Source organism: Gymnoscopelus microlampas, assembly GCF_963454915.1.
Source record: "Gymnoscopelus microlampas genome assembly, chromosome: 10".
NCBI classification, from domain to species: domain Eukaryota; kingdom Metazoa; phylum Chordata; class Actinopteri; order Myctophiformes; family Myctophidae; genus Gymnoscopelus; species Gymnoscopelus microlampas.
The window spans coordinates 32708412-32720014 of NC_139947.1; the positions used below are offsets into that span (position 1 = coordinate 32708412).

At 44.4% G+C, this 11603-nt stretch overlaps 1 protein-coding gene across 1 annotated transcript; it reads right to left on the reverse strand.

Annotated features, from left to right (window-relative positions):
• Positions 1-7507: 7507 nt before the first annotated feature.
• LOC311054189 (uncharacterized protein) lies at positions 7508-11008 on the reverse strand (the record flags this gene model as incomplete). The annotated part of the gene is made up of 1 exon (XM_084070067.1): positions 7508-11008. The coding sequence occupies one exon, from the start codon at positions 11006-11008 to the stop codon at positions 7508-7510; it is 3501 nt and encodes a 1166-aa protein (XP_083926193.1).
• Between the last annotated feature and the right edge of the window lie 595 nt (positions 11009-11603).

Sequence of the window (11603 nt, forward strand, 5' to 3'; positions counted from 1 at the left end):
ACACTCAACAACATACCAGCGAGACCACTGCTAGTATAGTTGAAAATAGGTATTTACGCACGCCCACCTAAAAAAAATGCTCTCAGCTCCATTCCTCTTCCCTACTTGCTTTGCCTCCAAGATAATTCCGTCTGGGGTATTTTAGGAATCCAACTCAGGATAAGATAATCCTGGAACAGCTGCTCTCTAATTTTAAGTGGAGGGCCTTAGGATATGAGTGTCGTTTAGGGGAAAGCAAGACCGCAGGGGGATGTTCAGTCAGCGAAAAAAATAAAAAATAACACTCACCACATGGAGTTGTGTGATACAATGTGGGGTGGAATGTCACTTCATTGGCTTCTGACACCATGTTCCCACAAGGGGCCACTGGGTCAGGAATAGATCTACGGGGGGTGAGGAGAGGGAACAGGCAGCCGACTCATGATTCACACAGACAACTTCATCCTCTGTTGCCATGGCAACGGGACCTGCAGACTGATAAAGGGCCACATGGTGACACCTTGGAAACGCTTCCCTGCATGTCGTGGGAATGGAGGGTGTGCTGTGTTTGTGCGCATGGGTGTGTGCGAGCTGATTGTTAAGAATTGCCGTGTACAGTGTCGTGTAGAGTAGCTCGCAAGCTGTAAAGAAATGTTAATCAGCTTTTTGTCGGTTTTTGAATCCGCGTTCGTGTCTACAATTTTCCTTTATACTGGCAGTAACCGTTAGATGACTATGTGTACTATACATCTAAATGGTAAATGGATTTATAGCGCCTTTATCCAAACCACTTTACAATGTGCATTACATTCACACACATTCACACCGACGGCAGAGGAAACCAAGCAAGGCACCCAAGTGCTCATCGGGAGTAGTTAGGGGTTCAGTGTCTTGCTCAAGGACACTTTGACATGAACTCAGGGGGAGCCAGGGATCGAACTGGGAATCTTCCGATTCCCAGGTGGCCGCTCTATCTCATGAGCCACTGCCCCAGACTCAGGGGGCATATCTACAGTATTTCAAACAAACACAAACATGTCCTGTGGGCCAGATCATTGGCCAATTTGCTTTATAATCCTTTTAATTTTATTTATTTATTTAATTTTTTGCATAGCAGATGACTGGCTCCAGGAGTCATTAACATCTGCTAATAACAGGTGGTGCTGGCTAGCCGCTCCCATGTCATGTTAATTACGCTGCTGTTACATAAGATCTAGCTGGTTGTTTCCTGTGCATCATCAGTCTATGGCATGGCCATGGTTTTGCATAGTGGCCAAGAGATATTGGCAAGTAAAACCGTAGGAGTAGGAGTAGTATAACAGTATCCCATCCCACACACAAACAATTGGTCCATCGGCACAAGGTAAAATCCTCATTTCTGTGCTTAACTCTGAGTGTGTACGCATGTGTACAGAGACACCCATCTCACGATGATCGTCATTCTAACATGATCACATCCTCATGGCTCTCCTGCTGTTGTAGAACTGGCATCTAAACTGCGAGCAGAAGTTAATTCCATTCCATTCCAGTCAATCAATGACTTCAATCATATTCACGAGCTCCATTATGGCCACTTCCAATCCAGTAATTACTCTTGTCTCCTCATCCGAGAACAGACAGATCTGACCCCCAGCCAAGCTGGATCAGTAATATTTCCTCTTGCTCAGCAGCAGCCGACCAGCCAGCGCACTGTGCCGGCCAGGAGACACAATGTCAGAGCAGGCGTCAGGTTCCTATAGGCTAATGGCGGATGGGAGCGGTGGTGTGATGGATGTCCTCTTTGCCAGGTTCTGCTGAGAAGAATGCTGAGTCATTCTGCGCATTCCCAGCATTCAGTGGGATACTGTTGGGTAGGTTTGCTTCACTCCAATTATTTGTCTTGGGTCAACATCCACCAATATCGCAACCGTAGGCGCATCAGAAGAACTCACCCTGGCATAACGTGCTGACTTTGTTATGCTTTTTGGTAAATGTGTTGGAATGCAGGTCCTTATGGACTTGGTACATTGATATGTCTTGGACGAATAGGATTTAAAGCTGCTTTTAAAAAAATAACATATGGTACTTTTTGGTGAAATTCTTTATTATATTCCGGCTGATAACAATACATCTATGAGAAATGATCTGGTGTCTGAGACTGCTCCATAGCCCTCAGCCAGGCTTCCAGAAATCTCACCACGCCTTGCAGTCGCTAACCAATCAGGGCAGCTCTGCAAGGAGAGAGAGAGAGAGAGAGAGAGAGAGAGAGAGAGAGAGAGAGAGAGAGAGAGAGAGAGAGAGAGAGAGAGAGAGAGAGAGAGAGAGAGAGATTGGTTTGTTGTCTCCCTTGACAACAAACCAACACAGTTGTACTTGTTGAGTACCATGGCCCACTCCGATATTAATTTCTCCCCAACCATTAAAACCCTTTAACTGCCAGAGATTATTTCTGAAAATTTCTAGCCAGCGCCAGAGATGTTTCATCGAAAAACAAAAAAGTACTTAGGAGATGAATATTTTTTAAGTTTTATGTTAAAAAGGAAGTGGATAGACCCCTATATCTTCGATAAATCATATATCCTTGGTCTTTGGGTCAAATTGGACAAAAAAAAACAAACTTTTATTTTGATTTTTTTTTCACTTCACGTAGATCTACGCGATTGGCACGCGGCTATAAATAGGTTCACGTAGATCTACGTGATTGGCATGCAATGGGTTAAGCCTATCATTTCCAGTGGAACTGAGAGCAGAGATGGAGAGCCTGTGTGTGTGTGTGTGTGTGTGTGTGTGTGTGTGTGTGTGTGTGTGTGTGTGTGTGTGTGTGTGTGTGTGTGTGTGTGTGTGTGTGTGTGTTGGGGCAAGTGCAAACTGAATTATCATAATTTCCAAACTATAAATCACATAAACATGTGATATGTGTCTTTTGTGCAAACATTGTGGTTATAACAACAGTTCAGAAATAGGTGGGAATCTTGAAATCTCACTCTAAACAATGTTCTGCCTGTACTGGTTAATTGAGGTGGCTGATTGCTGTAAAGAACAAAGTTTCTCTCTCTCACTGTATTGAAGAGTTTTGCCTCTATAGACTCTCACCCAGGAAGAAGAAAAGAGAGCATAATAAATGCAACTTTGAACTTAAGAGCTTGGAGTCCCTTTCATTATTCAATGCTAGCAAGTGCAAGCTGCACCTCTACTCTTTCCAATCTCCTCCGGGAAGAATTTTATCACTCTGTTTTGAAGTTCTCTGAGGACTGAGATTCCTCGTGAGTTGCATTAAGATGAGAGAGGGAGTTCAGAGGACTTGATCAGATAGCTATTTGCTCCCATTTTATCAGACAATGCTTTGACAAAGTTTTCTCTGGGTCCTGAAGAGGCAGGACAAATCTTTATCAAGATGGCACATGAAACACACACAACCCGACAAGGGTGTTGGATTCCTGTTGCAAATTCCTGTCAAGCTTTTGGGTTTAAGGCATCGATGCTGTCAGCTGCGCCATTGTATTGTTGTTGTAGTTGGAGCTTCTCTAAACACTGGAGTGCTCAGTTCCCACAGCAACAGCACTCGTCACTCATGCACAGATCAGTCTGAGTGATGCAAAGTTCTGGCAGGATCACATTGTAAGAATCTTTTTGTTAGGACAGCCTGTGACAAGTCAGCCTTAAAAAAGCTGGTCTTGCAAGGTTCAAGGCTAGAGTCAGAAGAAACATTATCTTTGTCTGACACATAAATAGCACGTAAATAACAATTTATTTATAAAGTCACATGTGGTGTATATTGCAGGCAGGCCATTGACATTTTGCCAGGTCCTAAATAGTTCTGTTTATGGAAAGCACAAGGGGCACTGACGGACAGATGTTGACAGATTGGCGCCTGTCATTATCCATGTGAAGTCAGAAGGATTTCACTATCACTGCCACTGAAAATGAACCTGCCATTATTCATAGACAACTGAGACACGAGGCTATCAATCCAAATTAGGCATTTGGCTATTAAACTGCCATGATCCCTTACCAGATGACCCCCACATCTAATCTAACTTCAAAAGTCCTACAAGGTACAGTTTACTAACAGCATCAGTAACCTCAAGGACCCACAACAAAGGGTCAAGGGAGCAAAGAGTGGTAGATCTCCCCTCCACTAAGAGAATGATCAACACACAAATCTCTCTCCCACAATACCCTCCTCCACAATGAAAGTGTACGAGAATACCAGAGATGACATCTCCATATATTTGTCCAACTCAAAACTGCATCAAGCATCAGAAGATGGGCGACTTGAAGATGATGGCCGTAAATTGTCGATGACACCGAGTTCAAATTCTGGAGGTGGACAGGTATGTCAGTCCACAGAGTATATAGCGGAAATAAGCCTCTGTTAAAGGAGCTAGAGCAGCAGTCTAGATTTAATACATTGTCAGAGGACCAGCATGGTTTAATACTCACACAGTAACATTCTGAGTGTTCATTTAACTGAATGGAGGCAAATGGACCCTTATGGATCCATTTGACTGTATTTATACACTCCATTTGTTCACTTGTACACTCAGGATTTTACAGTGCAAGTGGGAAACTGTACTCTCAAATCCATACACATCTGCTAAAAGGCAGAGGTTGATGCATTTAATGTGTTCTAAACCACAAAATCATATGACAAAGGCATTGCCGAATAACTGAACCAACATTGACCCAGCGAAATCATCTACAGTACCTTAATTTAATGAGTATAACATTTTTACTTCTGTTACACTCGTTTTTTCCCCCATACTTTTTCTGTGTGGAAAATGAAGGGGGCAAGGACCTATGTGCCTGGGGGATAAGCTTGAAAATAAATCTTGATAAAGAGGGTACTCTCTCTGAACCTCATATACACTTGCTCTTATTGCTCATCTTTTTCCTTGTAGGCAGTGTTAAAATATCAGGTGTACACGAGACACCCAGAAAAGCTCAGGTTCTCGTGGTGCATGCGTTTCGTCAGTTACAACCTGAAGAGTTACTCAGGATCCAAAAAGAAACGGTGTGGCTCTGATGTGGATTTGTGACCATCCTGTGCCATTAGTCATCTGTGACGTCAGTTGTCTGGACGGCCGGCCGTTAGACACCTCCATGTATGGGCAAAGTTTCAGCCCATTCTGACCTCCACTGACACACCCCGAAGGCGCAAGCCAACGTTTTATTTTCAAGGACATCAGGCCCATTGAAATAAAGGCCTTTTATACTTTTCAAACCTACCTGAGTGCCTGGACCTGGATTTCGTTATGCCTTTTATTGCGCCATACCTTTTCCTTTCTTTTTTCTTGGAAATTAAATGGAATAATTGAGTACCAGTGGTTTTAGAGATACCAGTGGCACTCCTCTTTCGGACCTCCATTGACTTCCAATACAAAATTATTTTACACTGGCAGTGTGCAAAAGAAAAATGGCGCTGATTGGTCCAGTGGTTTGCGAGGTTAGCCCCGGACATACCGACTCACAGACAGACTTACTGGCCTTCTTCTAGACAGCTCAGCCCCGTTAGCCCCTAGAAGCCACGCCGCAAAAAGAAGCAGTTTAACAGATTCTTGTGTTTGAACCACACCACCGTGCTCTAACACAAGGCCCACAGCAGCAACTACACACTTTCCTCAATTTGTGTTTTCTTTTCTCAAATATATTTGTTGAGTTTTACATTTTTTACATGCATACAAACACAACAAATGGTCTTCACAATTGACATGACAAATATAACAAAGACAGACAGAGATATACTGTATGCGCATCTGTACACATATTATGTCTAATATCATTAGACATAAAAATGTAAGATAAATGATGAAGAAAAGACAGTACATATAATTACAGCTCGATGACAGAAAAAGAAAAAAGGGGAAGTATAGCTAGTGAGATTCACTAGTAAATACATTTGTGTTTGTATGTATTATTATTACGCTATTCCATTTGTGGAAGTATATAAAAAACATTATTGGTTGTGTCTGTGTTAATACTAGCCCCATTACGAACCTCTCTCTCCGCTATACAGCTCATCTTGGAGCTGTATAGCGGAGGGAGAGGTTTGTAATGGGGCTATGTTAATACCAACAATTTCCAACAACATAAGCAAGCAAGCAAACATTTGGGGACAGAGCCTTCAGTGTGGCATTCCCCACCCTGTGAAACTATCTCCAAATGGAGATTCACCATGCTCCAACATTGGACTCTTTTAAGGCTGACTTGAAAGATACCTATTCTCTCAGGCTTATGGCAAATAGTTGTTTTGTTTGGTTGTTTGTTGGTTGGTTGTTCATTGTGCTTGTAAACCACTCTAGATACTTCAGTTGACCAGGGTTCCCCAGGGGTCCATACTTTACCTCCCCCTTTTGTCCTTCAACACCAATCTCTCTCGGCTAAAAATCTACAAGCTCACAACGCGCTGTGAGCTTGTAAATCTGCTATTACCGCAGATCGTTCACCTATTATGCTATGCCCGGTTCATATCAATTTAAGTACAAATCAGAACCCATTAAATGGGTTTCAAAATGTGTGGTGTCAATGGGATTTACAGATCAGATATAAAAACAGCACATAGACTTGACTGACCAATGCAAAATAAATACAAATATATAAAAGGGAGACAAATTCTCTAAGCGAAAATGGTCTCATCTATTAGTCATGAGGTTTGGGGTGTATCTGCAGAGCGTTATACAGGGCCATGAATAATCATACTGCATTAACACCAGCATGCATCCATCTTCAGTGCCAGCCTGCCTCTGCATTATGTCTGGTGAATGAATCCCTGCTGTGTTTGGTTAATATTGTTGAGTCATAGGGTGGTGGGAGGGAGAGACTCCCCTCACTTCTGCAGATGCCATGCTTATAAACGCTTTGAGCTCCTGCTTGCTTTGAAGATGAAAGGAGGGAGTTCTCTGTTCATAATTTCATCTGCAGAGTTACGTTCTTTCTCTCAAATTTGTGGGGTGGGGTATTTCAGCCCCGTTTCCAAAGAAATAAGCAGCCTAAACAGTCACTTAGTCTCTGCGTGACAACTGTAAATAATGTTTCAAATTTGCCCAACCAACAAATAAATCTGAAACTATCGGGAATGATTTATCATTGTGAGTTCTACCCGGCATCAGTGTGATTCCATAATATAAAATATTAGTAAATGTCACAAGCTTATGGTGTGAGGAGAAATGTGCCGTTCGCATGTTTTAGACTAATCCACATCACAGCCATTATAATAAGTTTGTTCAGTGCAATTACTTAATTCTTATATTATATTTTTGAGTGGTGCCAACCACTCCTATATCTGACTTTGTCCGTGTGTCCGTCCGTATGTATGTATGTCCAATAAACAAACATTGATGACAACATCAATACGGGGCTCATCAAAGGCACCACTCTCTTCACACAGGGTGTGATTTCTTCATTATCTTCCGACCAGGGGCAGGGATTATATTTTCGCCCCTGTCCGTCCGTCCGTCCGTCTGTCTATGTATTTGTTTGTGTGTTTGTTTGTTTGCTTTGTACAGCCCCCAGAACCACTGGGATTAGTGAAGCTACCGTGTCCTGGTGGTCAAATCTGTATGCTGTGCAGAGAAGAGCTTTTCATCCGACGCCTCCCTTTCTTCAAGGTCTGCTTTGCCTCCTTAGCCTCTGCCGAGTGTTCAGGGCTGCCAATCGCCTCTCCTGATCTCCTCCTCCAGAAGCAGAACTTTTTCCAGACACTCTTCTTTTTGCATTTGTTGTTGAGGCGTGCTTCCAGAGCCTCCCTCTCTTTGGCCCAAATAATTTCTTTTTTGGCAAGTTTGGCATTCTCCTCTCTCAGAGTTTTATTCTCAGCCTCTAGTTGCGTCAGTCTCAGATGATGATCCATGGCTGTTTGGGATGATGGTTGCTGAGCCTGAGGCTCATCAGGCTGACAGCTGATGAGTCTCTTGGGGTTGATCTGCTTACTGGCCTGTTCCTCCTCCTGGAGTGCAGAACAGCACAACTTCAGTTTATCTCGAAGTTTAGTGAGGACCTGTATCTTCTGGTCTAGGATATGTAACAGGGTAACATATGAGTCCACTTCATAATCCATCTGCTCTATCTTCTCCATCACCTTCTCATACCCCCACCAACAGAATGACTCCTGGAAGACATCTTGATGGTCTTCTATCAGGTTTGCTGTGGTCAGAGGTCTGAAGTCCAGAATTGCTTGAAAATCCCCGGAATTCCCCCTCGCATTCTTGGAGGGTTCAGGTTGTTGGGCTCGGTTGTGTTCGATAACCTGTTCATCCATCTCCACCATCTGAGACACTGCCGCCTCATTGACGTTGAACAACTGAGGAGACTCTCCCTCATTCTGTTCACAGAGCAGTTCGATTTTGTCTCTCTGTGGTGAACTGCTTAGCCAATCGTCGTGAATTTCTAGCTGATTGACTGTGCGAATGGGGTCAACTGCCAGCTCCTTCACACTGTTAGCGTAGTGTAGCGTGTTGCATGTATTTTCACATGATGTCATACCAGGAGATATGGTTGCGTCTCTCTGTGGTGAACTGCTTAGCCAATCGTCGTCGTGAATTTCCAGCTGATTGAATGTGCGAATGCTGGGTCGACCCCATTTCATTACTTGGTTGGGGTCAACCGCCAGCTCCTTCACCCTGTTAGCGTAGTGTAGTGTGTTGCATGTATTTTCACATGATGTCATACCAGGAGATATGGTTGCAATCATGCACGTACGGGAGTTTTCCCCAATGAAGGAATCTCTGAGGACCTGAGTGAGCTTACTGCCCCTGAAGGGAGTGTGAGACTGGTTGCGTCTCAGAGCCCTGATGCACTCCTTCAGTGCCAGCAGACTCTTGTTAATCTCGGCTCTCTCCAGGAGAGTCTGGCGGTCGGCACTGGATGTATCAGCTCCTCTCTCATTCCCAGCCAGGTCGATAAGCGAGAACTTCCCATGCAACTTCCCATTCCTCCGTAGTATGATCTGGAACACAGCATGGCTCCTCGAAGAGTGTGCGTTGGCTGAAGTCTTACCCGATATTCTGAAGCCGTTTCCCACTTCTATAAGTTTGAGAACATCCTCCATACATCTGATGTCTTTCTCCTGTAGTCCTACCACCTGAACCTGCTGTTTACCATCCTCCAACACCATGAGCTTAGCTTTACCATTCAGGAGGTCAAACACCTTCCCATTATAGATTTCAAAAAAGGTTGCATACACTTGTAGTTCTAATGTTGCATAGTTGGGTTTCTTCAACATGAGAAATACATCATGAGCAGTTAATGCATAGATTCCTTTGGAACAATCCTGCATCTCTCCAGAAAAATCTCCACTCATAGTATGTGTTTTTCCACTTCCTGTCTGTCCGTAGGCAAAGCAGGTAGCCATGCCCCTCTCAAAGATGGTCTCCACCAGAGGCCCAGCTGTGAACCTGTACACCATCTCATTGGTTGTGGAATCATCAAAGGCATAGTCAAAGCGGAAGGGCTGGTTCTCCACGTAACGGGTCAGGTCCACCTTCTGTTTGGGTTTGTGGACCATAACCACGTCTTTACTGGGAATAGTTATTACATCCAGGTGCTTCATGGTTAGTTCCTTATTGCTCAGTGGGCGCTTCCTCACACAAACACATATTCTGTGTTTTTTAATCAGGTCTGTTGTGGTCAGAGGTCTGTAATCTAGACTGGCTCGGAAATCACACTTCCTCCTCACGTTCTTGGGGGGAGCTGGTTCAAGTTGTGTGGGGCGGTTGTCTGGTAGAACCTGTTCCTCCTTCTCCACCATCTGAGACACCGCCTCATTGAAGGTAAACAACTGAGGAGACACTTCCTCATTCTGTTCACAGAGCAATTTGAGGTCGTCTCTCTGTGAACTGCATAGTCTGTCCCGAGTGTCCTCGTCTTGCTGATTGACTGTGTGGATGTTGGGTCGACTCAATTTCATTACCTGGTTCGGGTCAACTGTCAGCTCCTTCACCCTGTTAGCGAAATGTAGTGTGTTGCGTGTATTTTCATACGATGTCATATCTGGAGATATGGTTGCAATCATGCACGTACGGGAGTTCTCCCCAGTGAAGCAGTCTCTGAGGACCTGAGTGAGCTTGCTGTCCCTGAAGGGAGTGTGAGGCTTGTTGCGTCCCAGAGCCCTGATGCACTCCCTTAGTGCCAGCAGACTCTTGTTAATCTCAGCTCCCTCCAGGCGAGTCTGGCGGTCGGCCCTGGATGTGTCAGCTCCTCTCTCGTTCCCAGCCAGATCAATGAGTGAGAACTTCCCGTGTAAATTCCCCTTCCTCCATAGAATAATCTGGAACACAGCATGGCTCCTAGACGAGTATCTGTTGGCTGAAGTTTTACCTGACCGTCTGCAGCTGTTTCCCACTTGTATGAGTTTAAGAACATCCTCCGAACATCTGACATATTTCTCCTGTAGTCCTACCACCTGAACCTGCTGTTTATCATTCTCCAACACCCTCAGCTTAGTTTTACCATTCAGCAGGTCAAACAACTTCCCATTGTATATTTCAAAGAAGGTTATGTACACTTGTAGTTCTAACTTCGCATAGTTGGGTTTCTTCAACATGAGAAATACATCCCGAGCAGTCAATGCGTAGATTCCTTTCGAACAATCCTGGTTCTCTCCAGACAAATCCCCACCCATAGTATGTGTTTTTCCACTTCCTGTCTGTCCGTAGGCAAAGCAGGTAGCCATGCCCCTCTCAAAGATGGTCTCCACCAGAGGCCCGGCTGTGAACCTGTACACCATCTCATTGGTTGTGGCGTCATCAAAGGTGTAGTCGAAGCGGAAGGTCTGGTTGTCCAGGTAGTGGGTCAGGTCCACCTTCTGTTTGGGTTTGTGGACCATCACCATGTCTTTACTGGGAATAGTTATCACATCCAGGTGCTTCATGGTCAGTTCCTTCTTGTTCAGTGGACGCTTCCTCACGCAAACACATATCCTTTGTCTTTTAATAGGGTCTGTTGTGGTCAGAGGTCTGCAGTCTAGACTTGCTTGAAAATCACACTCCCTCCTCGTGTTTTGTGGGGGGACTGGTTCAGGTTGTGGGGCCAGCCTGGCACGGGTTACCACCATTCTGTGATTTCTGGGTGAAGAGTCACTACTTTTAGACGGCACTGTGCGATGGTTCTTTGCAATTTTATTCATTTTAACATTTCGCTGCCCATTACTGCGCCGTATTTCCACATTACCGCCAACTACAATCGTCCCAGAACTGCACGCCATTCTTACTTAAATTATCACGTTCTAATATACAAAATGGCTAAATTTAGGTATTTTATATGCAAAATTGATGTCAGTCAGACATTGGAACATAACTCAATTCTGCATTACTGTCATGTTTAAATATCCCCAAACTCTCCCAAGTCGGTATGTCACAGCTGCAAGCTGATTGGACAGATTTGAAAATGTCACTGTAAATACTACTCAAAAAGAAAGAAAGGAAAAGGAAAAATGGGACTTGGGCCAGGACTCACTGCAGGGGTGTCCGATCAGAACTTAACCAGCTGCAGGGGTGGCCCATCAGAACTAACAGCAATGTTTGCCTGTGTGATCCAGGGATGGCTTGGCCAATAGACTATCCGGTGGTGGTGCTCTTGTTGTCATGATGACATCACGATGAGTCAGCCATGCCCAGATATGGAATTCTAGGTCAGACGTGCCCAAATAT